The following is a 15,319-nucleotide window of genomic DNA, read 5'->3' on the forward strand; positions in this document are numbered from 1 at the left end:
TTTCTCATTGGTTTCAGCCGGGTGAAGAGTTTTACACTAAAGACTGTGAGCTACTGTGTAAGTGTGAGCCTCCATTTGTTACTTGTAATGCTGCAGACTGCCCCCCAATGCAGCAATGTGGTGTACTGGGTGGAGTCATCGGCTGTTACCCAGAAGGTCAGTGTTACACCCGTATATAACCATATGATCATAATAGGCTGCATTATATGTAAGACAGAACACATCATATTTGTTCATTTAAAATACTCAGTTTTGTACTTTATTTCAATCCTTTAGATTCTCAAGACTGTATTATCTCCGGTGACCCTCATTATAACACCTTTGATGGGAAATACTACAGCTTCATGGGCACTTGCACCTACACTCTGGCACGTACCTGCAAAAACAACACTGGTAAGCAATGAGCAAAACCAGAATACAAATCAACAACCATCACTGAGATTAAACTGCTCATCGACTATGTTATTGAGGAACACACAAAAACATCCTTGTTCATATGTAGAGATTTATTATCAATGTTTTTTTATGGATCTGTAGGCCCCTGGTTCTCAGTTGAAGCTAAGAATGAAGAGAGAGGAGTTTCTGGTGTTTCTTACCTGAGGAAACTCTATGTGACTGTCAATGGAGTCACTGTGACAATGATGAAAAGCAGGAAAACTCTGGTCAGTATCCACAGCTGCTGTCAAAATTGTACCATCATTTAATGAAGATGTTCTGTAATCTTGAGATAAAAAACTGATTTCTTCTTGTCAGAGCTAACGTTTGCATTCAATGCACCTGTGTTGCTCTTTACACATGCAGGTGAATGGACAGAGGGTTTCACTTCCTCACTCCCCATCTCCTCTCATGTCTCTCTCTCTTGCTGGTCAATATGTTATCCTCACTACATCCTTCGGCCTGGAGGTGCAATGGGACGGCAACCATTATGCCAAGATCAGTGTCCCGAGGTACTGTAGCTCTCATTGTTATATATCCTTAACTTTTAAGCATTTGGCATGAAACAATGAAGCCCAAATATTGTTTTTTTTAGGGTTATAGGCCAAAAGTAAATCTCATAGTATCAAATCAAAGAACATCTCTGGAGGATTGAATATCTTTTAATCTCTTTCCACTTTTTTTCAGTTCTTACTATGATCAGATGTGTGGCCTGTGTGGTGACTATGATGGAAACCCCAATAATGACTTCACTAAGCCAGACGGCTCTCAAACCGACAGCTCAGATCAGTTTGGCAACAGCTGGCAAACTGATGAAGATGAGGACGAAACGTCAGTAGTTTTCTCGCCTCTTCATTTTATCAACTAAAGAGAAAAGAATGTTTTAGGAATACAGTCATTTATATATGCCCTGACGATGAATTCATAATCAATGTTACTGGGTTTTTTTCAGGTGTAAGCCTGACACCGGGCCTGACCCACCCTGTGATCCTGAGCTGGAGGATCTTGTGTCAAACCCAGAGAACTGTGGCAAAATAACTGACATCAATGGCCCATTTAGGTTAGACTTTAGTATTTATATCTTTTCAAACATGAGACTACAAAAACCTTTCAGTGTTTAACCATTGTACACATTCTGTCACAAACTCTCCTCACAGGGACTGTATAAAGGTGGTGGATCCACAGCCTTTCTTCCAGAGCTGTGTGTTTGATATGTGCCGTTATCAGGGACAGCAGCAGATGCTTTGTGATCAGCTTCAAGCTTACACTGATTCTTGCCTGAGTGCAGGTGCACCTGTCCATCAATGGAGGGAACCAGACTTCTGCCGTGAGTCTTCATCTCTTATATTACACAGCTGAAAGTATAGAAAGTAATTGAATGTCTATATAAAACATTGTATGGGCATAATTGTGTTCTTTTTTCAAATTTTCTCCAGCTTTGGTATGCCCCCCAAACAGTCATTACTCCATATGTGTGAGCTCGTGTCCAGAGACATGTCTGGGTATCAATGGACCACCAGGCTGTAGTGAGAAGTGTGTAGAAGGCTGTGAATGTAACCCTGGCTTCATCTTAAGCGATGACAAATGTGTGCCTCTTAAAGACTGCGGCTGTGTTGACTCCTCAGGCTCCTACCACCCTGTGAGTTTCATTACAATGATTGCACCTTTTAAACATTCATATTATTTCATTTTTATTTTTATTTCATTTGTATTACTTCTTGATAATATGTTCATCAATGTGTTTGCCTGGACAGATTTCTCACTTACTTCTATCATTGTGCTCATTTAGGTGAATGATAGCTGGTATCTTGAGGGCTGTACACAGAAGTGTTCATGTAATGGGGGAGGAGTTATTCAGTGCCATAACACCAGCTGTCTGCCTACTGAGATCTGCCAACTTCAGGATGGAGACTATGGCTGCAAACCTCTTGGTAATAATGACACTAGTTTAATGCATATATTCTCATGATTCTCGGGTGAGGTGAGAGACAGAGGACCCAAGTGCAGACGGGAGGCAAGGGGTTAAACAAGACTTTAATAAAACAAACAAAAACCCACGATGGGGAACATAACAAAACATGGAAACAGGAACAAACTAACAGGACTAGACTAATAACACATCACCTAACTATAAAATAAACTAGACTTACATGACAGGACAGGAACTCACCCACATGACACAAACATAACACAACAATGATCCAGCACAAGACAGAGGACACAGGGGCATTAAATAAGTGGACAAATCAAGAGGGAACAGGTGTGGGGCATGAAACCAATGACGAGCAATTAAGGAGACGAAAGGGCGGGAACAGAGACGCAACACCGGAGAGTGGAAGGCCAACAGGGTCAAAACGCCTCTCCACATAAAACAAGAGGTTCTGTCATGGCTCTGCCACAAGATCAAGAAAAGCAAGACAAATGGCAGAACATACATAAAATACATATTTACATATGCTGTACTATCGATCTACTCATCTTACTGTATCATTATCATACTAAAACTCACATTACTTTTTCATTCCTGACAGCCACACTACACCACCAACACCTAAACCATCAACACCACAACCCACGACTACTAAACCAACTACTACAAAACCACCACCAGGTATGTCACTCTTGTTTAATTTTCCACAGAAATGTTTCCTAAAATGTTAACATTTGTGTAGCTAAACAAGTCTTCACGTCTTCCAACAGTGACATGTCCTCCAGATTCTGAGTACATTGAATGTGGTCCAGCCTGTATTCCCAGCTGCAACAAGCCTTCCACAAACTGCAGCGGTTCATGTATCAGTGGCTGCTTCTGTAAACCAGGATTTGTTTTCCGTGGCCGGCGCTGTGTTCCTATTGAACAGTGTGGATGTCTAGATGAAGACAACAATTACTTTGAGGTTTGTGAGTTTTCATTCATGTTTTACTTGTGATCAAACTCTTTGCTCTAAACTGAGTCTGTGTTTACACTCAGCCTGGTGAAATTATATTTGGAAACGGCTGCTCCAAGTTGTGTCGCTGTGTTGGCAACTACACTTTTGACTGTGTGGACAACAGCTGTGATCCTGTGACAGAAGAATGTCGGGAGGTTGGTGGAGTGCACGGATGCTACCCTAAAGGTATGACAGGAAACTTCAAGCTTCCCTTATAACACTTTAAATAAAACCTTGATTTTAAACTTAATTTGAGCAACTTACAAACCCATTGCTGTTATCATAAAGGTTGTACACATTTGTCATGAGGTCAAGTGTGTTTTCAATGTGTTTGACACTGATGAATTTTTACCTGACAGGAACCTCGACCTGTGTTTCCTCTGGTGACCCCCATTACACCACCTTTGATAAAAAGCGCTATGACTTCATGGGGAACTGCACCTACCTGATGTCTGAGCTTTGTAACACCACAGATGTGCCGTACTTCGCTGTATACACAGACAATGAGAATCGCTTCAACAATCCTCGTATCAGCTATGTAAAAGCAGTTCATGTTCATGCTCTGGGAGTAAAAGTGTCTATTCTGAAAGNAGGCTGTAGTGAGAAGTGTGTAGAAGGCTGTGAATGTAACCCTGGCTTCATCTTAAGTGATGACAAATGTGTGCCTCTTAAAGACTGCGGCTGTGTCGACTCCTCAGGCTCCTACCACCCCGTGAGTTTCATTACAATGATTGCACCTTTTAAACATTCATATTATTTCATTTTTATTTTATTTGTCATAATTCTTGATAATTTGTTCATCAATGAGTTTGCCTTGACAGATTTCTCACTTACTTCTATCATTGTGCTCATTTAGGTGAATGATAGCTGGTATCTTGAGGGCTGTACACAGAAGTGTTCATGTAATGGGGGAGGAGTTATTCAGTGCCATAACACCAGCTGTCTGCCTACTGAGATCTGCCAACTTCAGGATGGAGACTATGGTTGCAAACCTCTTGGTAAACAAAATACCAGTATCTGTCAGTAAAATTACATGTACTGGTCCGTCAGTTTACAAATCTTATCACATCATGCATAAACTTACACATACAGTACAGTATCTGCATATATTTGATAATCAACTGATGATCAGGAGGACAAGATATGGGGCTAATCTTTCTGAATAGTGTCTTTCTGTTTTTATCTTAATCTTAGATACAGGCATTTGTTCGGTCTCTGGTGACCCTCATTACACTTCCTTTGATAAGAAAGTACATCATTTCATGGGAGCCTGCTCCTACACTCTCACAAAGCCTTGTAATGAGACCTCCGGCTTGCCTTACTTTTCTGTTGAGACACAGAACGAGCACAGAGACAATAATAAGAAAGTGTCTTACGTAAAATCTGTTATCATCCATGTCTACGATATGAAGCTAATTTTGGGCAAGGGCCGTAAAGTGCAGGTAAGGGACATTTCTGACATTTGTGAGAGCCGAGTAACACATTACAACAATAGCGCATTCACCTATTTGTATTTCCTGTAGGTTAATGGAGTTCAGGTCACTGTGCCTGTTAAACTTCCTAATGGAGTTAAGATCTTCCTCAGTGGCAAATTTGTGGTGTTGAACACGGAGTTTGGATTACGTGTCCGTTTTGATGGAAATCATCATGCTGATGTTACACTTCCTTCCTCTTACAGCGGCATGTTATGTGGACTTTGTGGTAAGAACTTTTCAAAATTTTCTGGAACTGTATGTACGTACAGTATGTATACACAACCATACTACCAACCACATAGTTTTAATGTCAGATTCAGATGTTTTTGTCAGTTTTTCATTCTTAATCTTAAAAATTGTTATTATTTTCGATAGGAAACTATAATGGTAATCCAAATGATGACAACATCAAGTCAGATGGGAAACCAACCGACAGCACCAAGGAACTTGGAGAAAGCTGGCAGGTGCCTGATGACAGACCTGAGTAAGTATGAATAACTTGTTCTTATATAGGGCACAAATTGAAAAAAAAAAACAGGTAAATATAGAGAAATAAGAACAGTTAAAGATTAATTTTTGCACTCTGACAACAGTTGTGTTAAAAACAACACAATACATTTTGTCCTTAACTGAACACATCTCTGTGTTATTTCTTGGGACAACATGTTTTGTGTTAGTACTTTTAACAGTTGTGTTCAAAATAACACATAATGTGCTAAAGAGGATAACACAAACAACGTGTTAAAATCAACATCCATTTTAATAGTGTGTATACTCTTCTTTTCCACAGTTGTTCTCATGGTGGCGGAGACATGGAATGTGATGATAAAATCCAGAACGAAGCTCAAAAACCTACCAGCTGTGGCATGATCACTGACCCCGAAGGTAAGACACGCATTCTCAGACAAATTAATGATGTCATAGCATTCAAATTTCTTTGTTCATTTAATTCCTTCCTTACATCCTAAAGTCAGTGGCAGGATATACTCATACTGAATAAAGCTTTAGTGTCACCTTTTATTTGTTTCTGCTTTTTGATGTCTTATCGTTCTCTATGAATGTAACTTTTCATTTCATTTATTTTAGTGGTTTTGACTCCAATGATTTTGGTAAATTGTATTACCAATAACCTTATGATACACACGTCATAAAAGAGTCAAATGGCAATGGCACTGTGGCAAATCCTTATGCATAAATGTGATCTTGGAATATCCCAGCACATCTGTTTATTGCCTTTTCCTTCTTAGTTTTTTAGACTAACTGGCTGTTTTATGACCTATAACACCTGTTTGCTCAGCATTAAGGCTTTATTTCTTTCCCAGGAATCTTCAAGCCATGTCAGGCAGTGGTGCCTCCCAACCCTTACTTTGAGAACTGTGTGTTTGATCAGTGTGGCACCGGCGGCAGTGCGGTGGCGCTGTGCCAAGCTATTGAAAGCTATGCTGACCTGTGTGCTCAAGCTGGAGTGCCAATTAACTGGAGAAATAACACCTTCTGCCGTAAGTGTTTGAGTATGCATGTGCATCTGTCTATGTGAACAGGTTTGACTATACATACGTGCATGGGCTAAATATCCGAAAAAGTCCTTACAATTATGGTGCAAATAGCAAAACATAGTTGAGGACATTTGAAGTATGTGTGTGTTTGTGTTTTGTGGCCCACAATTATTGTATCTTATTGTGTCTTTGTAGTGCTTAAAATGCTCCCTCTTCAATTAGAGTGTTAAATGAACCCTGTTTTTTTGTTGTCTCTTTTGTTTTATTAATGGATGTCTTTAAAGATTTGTACTTTTGTCTCTCTCCTTTCCATTCTCCTCTATTTCCTGCCTATTTCTCTGTCTATTCTTTTCTTGCTCTTTCCATTCATTTTTCTTTCATTGCCTCCGCCTCAAACATGGCTCATTTAACACCCCTCCATCTTTTGCGTTTATCCCAGCTATTAAGTGTCCTACTGGTAGTCACTATGAGCCGTGCGGTTCAGCGTGCCCAGCTAGTTGTCAGGACCCTGGATCTGAAGGCACCTGTTCTGAGCCTTGTGTTGAAGGATGTGTGTGTGACACTGGTTTAGTACTCAGTGGAGTCAAATGTGTGGCCTTCGGCGAGTGTGGCTGCACTGACAGAGACAACAACTACAGACCTGTAAGTTTTCAAATTAATGATAGTTAATGGTGGAAATGGCAGATTCATTGTAGGGAGTCTACTTGGGGACATTTTTATACTATTAAACTAAAGATGCAAAAAACTGACACTTTATGAATGAAATGTGCATAGCGCTTGGAGGCATTTTGTCACCTTGGAATTATAATGTTCTGACATTTTTGTCAAAATTGGGTTATTCACATAATCTTATTCTGTGACAACATATTTACAGGTTCATTTTCATAAGGGCAGATCTTCACTTCGGCAATGTTTACGTATATTTGTGCATAATCTCTCCCCACTGCCTCAAGCACGAAAGTACCACAGTACAGACATGTGTACTTGGGTTTTTCCACATGGATGGGTCGTGTTTGGGCTGTAGCCTACAGTCTCACAAAACGAACATTTCTGAATGATTGTGTGAAGATATTGTGACTAAACAACACTCAAAATACTGAATGTGTTCATGATGAAAACGCGTCTGCATGCGTATGAGAAAGTCTACATGAGACACTCAGCATAGGGAGCTCACCACCTAATAAGGCAGAGAATTTTCTGCGAGATGTTCTAACAATGTAGCTACTAGTTCTATCGTCTACAGATGCCTAATAATCTTAAGAAACACTTAAGCCATTTCTGTCTTTGTGCTCTAATTCGTGTGCATGCGATTTAATGCTTTTATCATCTCTGTCTGCAGCCTCACATCAAAGCACGACACCTGACTCCGCCTTAACACAATGACGCTGTATCGGGGAGGGGGCGTGGCCAGCTCAAAATGCATTTTCAAGTCCACATTGAATTTTGCAACACTCGGCGCGCTGTGTAATGAAAATGCAACCCAAAATGTTCAACCTGTGAATGTTAATGCATTTAGGGAAAATAACATTTGAATGATCATTTTGCAACAGTTTTGCATGGCTAACTTAAACACATACTCAATCCGGGGAATGCATTTTAATTTTGCAACTTAAAGAGCTTTAAAAGTAGGGAGCAGACAAATGTCAATTGTGTTATTGAATTTTCATTTTCATTTTGCACCTAATGTTGCACATATGTTATTTTAAATGTATATTTAAAGATATAAATGCATTGTCATTTTACAAACTGCATTGCCATTTTGCAAATTGCATTTCAATTTGATAATTGCTACCAATATGCTTCCATAATTTCCAGCCCTGATAATAGTAATTCCTTTAAAGAGAAAGATTATCCACTTTTGTTTTACTTAAACTCCTCTCAGATTTATTACTTGAATGATTTCAAGTCATTTCAACTTTTCAAAACTATATAGAATGTCACAATTTTGTCCTAAATTCTACAGTAAATCTAAATTAATTTCACAACTATTCAATTGTGAAATATTTCTGTTTTTTATTTTATTTAAATGTTTTCATTTACACTTTTGTTTATTTAAACATTTTGCACTTTTACATCTTTTTAACCCTTTAGTGCATAGAGATCACAGTGGACAGCTACCAGAAAGCAATTTGTTAGGTTTGCATGGGTTTTTATTGCATAGTTGCACATAAACTACTACAGGGGACATCCTATAGGCTACACAATGTTTAAATCTTATATAAATAAAAACAAAGGAAAAAAAGTTGTTATAACTGCATGCATGATTGTTTAAATGTATTCAGTTTTAAATGTTCGGTGTTTAAATGTGTTCTCTTTGCTTTTGTTGTACTAACATGTGATGTGTGTTTTTCAGGTTGGGGACAGCTGGTTCACCAAAGATGACTGCACAGAGCGCTGTGTGTGTTCACCTTTCAATACTGTGACTTGTGAGGCATGGGAATGTGGTCCTGCTCAGGAATGTAAGGTCAATGAAGGTCAACTGGGCTGCGTGAACACAGGTACACATTTTTAATTGAAGCAATTGAAATGAACTAAACATGCCTGGATTGGCCTGAATCAAATAGACAACACTCAATTATCATCAATAAACTGCAATGAACAGCTTCATTATATCTTAGCATGTTTATTTCAACTAGTGTGAGCATAACTGAAAATGAGAAGGTATATTACTTGCTAGAAACCACGCATTGCTCTAATCAATGCCCACTGTAGTATGAAAAAGAATAGTGCTTATTTCTCTAACCTTGCCACATCCCTTATGTGCAGGAGTGGGCATTTGTCACATCGCTGGTGATCCTCACTACTACACCTTTGATAGCATTATGCACACATACATGGGAACCTGCACTTACACGCTTGTGGCAATATGCAACAGCTCCATGGTGACGCCTTTCACCATAGTTGCTAAGAACGAAGAACGCGGCCTGCCGGAAGCTTCGTATGTGCGCTCTGTGACCGTCTACCTGCCCAATGCCAACATCACTCTCAGCAAGGGTGGCAGAGTATTGGTAAGACCTCAGGATGTAATGAGGAAGAGGTGGAGTGTATTTAACCATGTTGCATTTGCATGCCTGTGTACATTGAGAAAGATTGGATCATGTGAAATGAAAAGTACTAAATAATAAAACAAAAATGTTTGATTAATGAGCTAAATGTTCTCTTTTAGCTTAATGAACGTAGGATAAAGACCCCCTATGACATCACTCAAGCCAAAGCACGAGCGTTTACTAGTGGAGTAAACATCGTACTTGACACTGACTTTGGTCTGGTTGTCAAGTTTGATGGCGTGCACCACATTGAAATCACAGTGCCTGGAGACTATTTCAACAAGGTATTAAACTGGACGCGTACAGTATATGCTCACCCTCATTGATTGTTGTACTATATACAGAGTCTGATATGTCCAGACTATTTCCTTTTCTTTCTGTAGCTCAAAAGCATTAAGGTAAATTTCCAAAAGCACTTTCTTCTACCCATAACACAGACTTTAATACACATTTTTCCTGTCTCTTTACTTTCCCTCAATAGGTGTGTGGTATGTGCGGTAACTACAACGGAGATTCCTCTGACGATTACTTGATGCCCAATGGCAAGCCCGCCAAAGATGTTATAGAGCTTGGTAACAGCTGGAAGGCGGAAGGAGATAGCGATCCTGGGTATGTACCAGAAAAAATATAAAACACACCAGCATCAACTAGGTTCAATATATAAATATGTTTCTGTACCTCAACTGATAAAGCATTACACTAACAAGTCCTGGGCTTGATTTCAAATAAACACAGAAATGGATAAAATGTATCATTTGAATGTATTACAAATAAACTTGGTCTATTGTAGACTAGTTGACATTCTCTTTCCTCCATCCACAGCTGCCAGCCCGATCCACGACCTGATCTCAATCCCAACTGTGATGAGGACGAGGAAGAAATCTACAGGTCACAGTGTGCAGAGCCGATCCTGTCCGATCGCTTCAAGCCCTGTCACTCTCTCATTCCTCCAGAGGCCTTCCTAGGCAACTGCATTTATGACATGTGTGAATACGATGGCATGCAGTCCACGCTTTGCGATAATGTTGAGGCTTACGCACAGGCCTGTCAGAGCGCCGGAGTCACGATCAGCTGGAGGAACAACACCTTCTGCCGTAAGTGAAAGAGGCAGATGAGGAAGAAATGTAATGAGAACGATAGAGCTAGGATGGCTAGGATAAAAAGGGAGGGAAAAGATGATGTTGATAAAACCAAGCCTCGGGAAATGTCTCTCTTTTTGTGTGTTTGCAGCTCTCCCATGCCCTCCGAACAGTCACTATTCTGACTGCGCGGTGCCATGTCCACCCACTTGTGCTGATCTCTTTCCCATATTCTGCCCGTTGCCGCCCAACAGCTGTGTAGAAGGCTGTCAGTGTGATGCAGGTTTTGTGTTAAGTGATGGCAAGTGTGTCCCACTAGCAAGCTGTGGATGTGTTGACAGCAATGGAGAATATCATGATGTAAGTGGAAAAAATCACATTTAAACAAAACTTTTAGCCAAGTCATAGTGTGAAATCTATTCAATATCATCTTTTACATCATAACAAGTTGCATTAATGGCATTTACATATTTCAGGTGGGAGATTCATGGCTAACAGAGCACTGCAGCCAGCAGTGCAGCTGCAACCTTGGAGGGGTGCTGTCCTGTAAGCAATTCGAATGTGACGATAACTCGATCTGTGGTCTGGACAGTGATGGAGACCGATACTGCAAACCTGAAAGTGAGTGTAATGACAAATATTCAGAACAAGCACAAATATTATATTATATTAGTTTTGTCAGAGAATAAATATTAAAATTCCTACTTTTTTGTCTTTAAGCATGTGTTTGTATTATAAAATATGTATTATATTCTGTGTAATAGTTTAGTAGTGGCTTCTTTTGTTATGTTTTGTTTTGTTTTTTATTACAATAGACAGTGGCTAACTCAGTATTATTTTCACTTCTCATAGAATTCGATGACTGCAATATTGCTGGAGACCCTCACTATCGCACCTTTGACAAATTTAATCACCATTATCAAGGACCGTATACCTATATATTAACCCAAAGCAACAATCCACTCAGCACGCTCACACCTTTCACTGTCCGTGGCAAAAATCAGCGGCGAGGAGGCCTGAGTCGGGTGTCCCTCCTGCGTGAGGTCTATGTGGACGTGTATGGCATCACCGTTCGCATGTTGCAAAATAAGAAAGTGCTGGTGAGGGAGTCAAGGGATTCAATTTGAATGGCTTTATGACAAACCACAGTACAAAAAATGCCCACATAAAATCTCTTACAGTTTAGAAATAATAACATCTTGGTGATGGATAAAGGCTGTAGTTTGATTGTCTTGCAACTGTTTTCCTCTATTAGATCAACGGTGAACAGATTTCTCCACCCTTCTCTCCTACACGGGGCGTTAGCATAAAAACAAAGTCTCGCTTTGTTATGCTCTCAACTGACTTTGGCCTTTCTGTGCGCTTTGATGGCAATACCCAAGCAGGTAGGAAATGCACATTAGCACAGGGCATGGATATACATTGCAGCTGTTAAGTACTTTCAGGCTAAGATTGCATTTGTTTCAACTTGGTTTCTTTCTCGGTTTCCCTTCCCCTAAGTGGTGACTCTGCCCAGTATATACAAATCTCGTGTGCTTGGATTGTGTGGAAATTATGATGGACGCACCAATAATGACTACACAAAACCAGATGGGACAACTGTCCGCAGCCTTAATGAGTTTGGAGACAGCTGGAGAGTAAATGATAAACAAGAGACGCGTATTCAAACCACATCCATACCAAAAGTGGTGCATCTGCACAAGTAAGGGAGATTTACAAAAGCTGTTTTCACAGTTACTGTATGAAATACATTATACAAAATGCAGCCTAGTATCATTTTAACCTGTTTGCTGGGTACTTGTTGGCTGTTTTTCCATCACTATGTTCCAACATTTTTTCATTAAAATTTCATTGTTGGAAAATTCTACTAAATTATTTCAACCATTTAATAATGAGAAACGGGAATAAAAACAATTATATTGCAACTGAACCAAGTGTCTTCTTCAAAGACGTCTTTGAAATAATAAAGTAAGTAACCTAAAGTTAATAACAATCTCCTATCCCTAAATGCTCTCTTTTAGGCGTGAAGTGGAGGCAGATCCAGATTCAGGTTTTGAGACGACGGGCTGCACTGAAGCTCAGCTGGTTGAACTGAATGGGAATAAACAATGCGGGGCCCTCAGTGACCCCACAGGTCCTTTTGCTGCTTGCAATGCTCTGATTCCTTCAGACGTGTTCCAAGAGTGAGTAATACCAGTTCATATGCATTTATCTCCTCTGATGTAACTGTGTGATAATGGAAGACAGGGAATGACTAAGTGGGGAGAGGGTGTATGTTCCAGTGTGTAAAGTAATAATGCACATGTGTTTGTTGCAGGGATTGCGTGTTTGACCTGTGCGCAGAGCAGGGCAGTGAAGTGCTCCGGTGTGAAAATTACGCTGTCTACGCTCGAGCTTGCCAAGATGAGGGGGTCAAACTGGCACCATGGCGACAACAGCTTGGATGCGGTATGACATACTCATTTACACATCATTCACATCATTTACACCAGTTGTTAGACTTATCTAGTTTAAAGTAATATAACACAGTCTAGCTACATGTTTTTTTCTCGTATTGTGTGGAAAACATTTTTATTGTCAATTTAAAATGAAATAAAAACTAAGATAAAACGTTATAACCCACATTCATTAAATAAATCAAATGAAATTAATTAAATGTAAGCCACTGGATATCAATATCAATAAATGAGACAACTGTCAAAACATGTTAAAGGGTTAACTCTTTCCCCTACAATAAACAGGTAAACAGCCCTAAAAATTGTTTTTAAAAAATCATTACGCGTATAAAGCTGCAAAACTATGTAGGTTGTATAATTAAAATAAGATTGGTTTAAATTCGATGAGAAACCGTTACGTTTATTTTGAAATCTTAATAATGACTTGTCGGTGTCGACTAGGCAAAAACTAACCCTAATCATTAAACATATTCAAATGATATCTGTTCACGCATGACTAAAACACAAAAAACGAATTGAATTAAATTAATTGAAATAAAATACGTAAAAAAAAGTATGCAAGTCTTGTGTTTGTGTGTGTCTACCTTTAGCTCTTGAATGTGGGCTGAACAGCAACTATTCCACCTGCATGACACCATGCCCGGCATCCTGTGCAGACCTGGCAGCCCCCTCAGTGTGTGAACAGACAGTTTGTGTGGAGGGATGTCAGTGTGCGCCTGGCTTTGCTCTGAGCGAAAACGACTGTGTGCCTTTCAACCAGTGCGGATGCACATACCTGGGCCGCTACTATACGGTGAGCCTTTCCATGCATGTACAATACAATGGATTAGAAGATAAGAAATTCACAGAAGGATGGAAGACATTGCACTCGCTGATCATCTTTCTCCATCATTTTTTGCACACAGCTGAGGGAGACGTTTGTGACAGAGGATTGTTCACAGAGTTGTGAATGTACCGCCACTGGTGCTGTGTGCCAACCAAAGGCCTGTGGAGACATGGAGATCTGCTCTGTGTTTGACACCAAACGTGACTGTTATAAAGGTGAGGACTACGTTATGATTGACACTCTTAATGTTATCACAAATGTGATAACGCATGATTGTGGGGATGATAGTGCTTTATACAACAGTTGAAGGACAAGGTAAACTTTAAATAAGTACACCACATTTAGGATCTAGCAAATAACTAGATATTACAATTGAATTGAATGTTATGTGGATACATTATTATAATATTAATGTTAGGTTAGCTTACATCAATGTTAGAAACAGGTGCTTATTGAGCCTCGATGTTCTGATGTGGTTTTTGTCTTTTCTCCCAGTGAGTCCATGTTTGAGTTCACCCTGTCTAAATGACGGAACCTGTGTTGAGACATCAGATGGTTCTGGGTACATCTGCAATTGTGCCGAGGGTTTTGAGGGCAAAGATTGTGAGATCTTTAAAACCCCCTCTGGTGACGGCTTAGGTAAGTAATGCTTAAAAAACATAATCAGATTATCTTTAGTAAAACTTCTTGAAAATGTATCTGCAATAACAGTTATAGAAACGTACAGCTCTTCAAAGAGCATGCATTTGCACGTTTGATGTATTAATATAATGTAATAACACGTTTTTAATGTCTGTTGTTTAATAGATAAAACAAGTATTATTTTGATTGGAGTCTTTGTTCCACTTGGCATCATCCTCATAATCACAGCGACTGCTTGCATTTGCAAGAAATGCAGGTAAAGGCTATTTAAAAAATAACATCTGTTTTAACTATGATCCTACAATGAAACCACTGTTTTATTACTAAGGCAAATACATAAAACATATTGTTAACATTTTTAACAGCCACAAAAAGAGGAGTTTCGATTCAAAGAAACTTGAGCTGAAGAAAACAGGTATGTGATTATTTCCCCTTCTGTTTAGACTGTATATGAACTATATATTTTAAGAGAACCCAGGCAAACAGTGAGTGCAAATAGAGAAGAGAGCAAAATCTGCCCAACAGAATTTACAGGAGATCTACAATATATTTATAGTATTTCTGAATTCTTTCACAGATCATCCGTATGAAAACTTGGATTCTGATCAAAAGCAGCAGACTGACAAAGGTGTGCTAAAATCGACATCATTTTGAAGATGTTTTTGACATTGATCTGCTGATATGCAAACATTTTTGTCTATATTTATTGACTTTTGAATGTGTCTTTGAGATTATGTGCAGTAACAGGAAAATCCTAATTTTCTGTTAATATTGTTTAGGTTCTGTAACTTATTTGTAAACTTTTTTGTAATTTTTTATGTGAATTGTGTCATGATTGGGGGAATAAACATAATGATCAGATGTATGTGAGTATCTAAAAATAGATTATATTTACTGTGATTTAAAAAAAAAAACAAATAAACAAGACATCTGATG

General features: G+C 39.1%; 1 protein-coding gene across 1 annotated transcript in view; it reads left to right on the forward strand.

Annotated features, from left to right (window-relative positions):
- The window catches only part of zanl (zonadhesin, like), a 29,716-nt gene extending 14,399 nt beyond the window's left edge, over window positions 1–15,317 (forward strand). Inside the window, exons 18-55 of the mRNA XM_057323902.1 lie at window positions 18–156; window positions 277–393; window positions 538–662; window positions 802–947; window positions 1,123–1,266; window positions 1,388–1,495; window positions 1,593–1,762; window positions 1,872–2,074; window positions 2,225–2,388; window positions 2,967–3,046; window positions 3,136–3,329; window positions 3,404–3,548; window positions 3,722–4,074; window positions 4,219–4,360; window positions 4,557–4,804; window positions 4,886–5,063; window positions 5,213–5,321; window positions 5,628–5,722; window positions 6,160–6,336; window positions 6,773–6,975; window positions 8,687–8,831; window positions 9,100–9,341; window positions 9,500–9,664; window positions 9,862–9,989; window positions 10,203–10,474; window positions 10,611–10,819; window positions 10,936–11,080; window positions 11,312–11,559; window positions 11,715–11,844; window positions 11,960–12,161; window positions 12,481–12,642; window positions 12,777–12,907; window positions 13,506–13,708; window positions 13,821–13,956; window positions 14,237–14,380; window positions 14,549–14,639; window positions 14,749–14,798; window positions 14,961–15,317. Coding sequence (XP_057179885.1) covers window positions 18–156; window positions 277–393; window positions 538–662; window positions 802–947; window positions 1,123–1,266; window positions 1,388–1,495; window positions 1,593–1,762; window positions 1,872–2,074; window positions 2,225–2,388; window positions 2,967–3,046; window positions 3,136–3,329; window positions 3,404–3,548; window positions 3,722–4,074; window positions 4,219–4,360; window positions 4,557–4,804; window positions 4,886–5,063; window positions 5,213–5,321; window positions 5,628–5,722; window positions 6,160–6,336; window positions 6,773–6,975; window positions 8,687–8,831; window positions 9,100–9,341; window positions 9,500–9,664; window positions 9,862–9,989; window positions 10,203–10,474; window positions 10,611–10,819; window positions 10,936–11,080; window positions 11,312–11,559; window positions 11,715–11,844; window positions 11,960–12,161; window positions 12,481–12,642; window positions 12,777–12,907; window positions 13,506–13,708; window positions 13,821–13,956; window positions 14,237–14,380; window positions 14,549–14,639; window positions 14,749–14,798; window positions 14,961–15,037 — 6,120 coding nt within the window. The 3' untranslated portion in view covers window positions 15,038–15,317. The remainder of the gene's footprint in view (window positions 1–17; window positions 157–276; window positions 394–537; window positions 663–801; window positions 948–1,122; window positions 1,267–1,387; window positions 1,496–1,592; window positions 1,763–1,871; window positions 2,075–2,224; window positions 2,389–2,966; window positions 3,047–3,135; window positions 3,330–3,403; window positions 3,549–3,721; window positions 4,075–4,218; window positions 4,361–4,556; window positions 4,805–4,885; window positions 5,064–5,212; window positions 5,322–5,627; window positions 5,723–6,159; window positions 6,337–6,772; window positions 6,976–8,686; window positions 8,832–9,099; window positions 9,342–9,499; window positions 9,665–9,861; window positions 9,990–10,202; window positions 10,475–10,610; window positions 10,820–10,935; window positions 11,081–11,311; window positions 11,560–11,714; window positions 11,845–11,959; window positions 12,162–12,480; window positions 12,643–12,776; window positions 12,908–13,505; window positions 13,709–13,820; window positions 13,957–14,236; window positions 14,381–14,548; window positions 14,640–14,748; window positions 14,799–14,960) is intronic.
- The last annotated feature ends 2 nt before the right edge of the window (window positions 15,318–15,319 follow it).

This window comes from Triplophysa rosa, linkage group LG1 (assembly GCF_024868665.1).
Source record: "Triplophysa rosa linkage group LG1, Trosa_1v2, whole genome shotgun sequence".
NCBI classification, from domain to species: Eukaryota; Metazoa; Chordata; class Actinopteri; order Cypriniformes; family Nemacheilidae; genus Triplophysa; species Triplophysa rosa.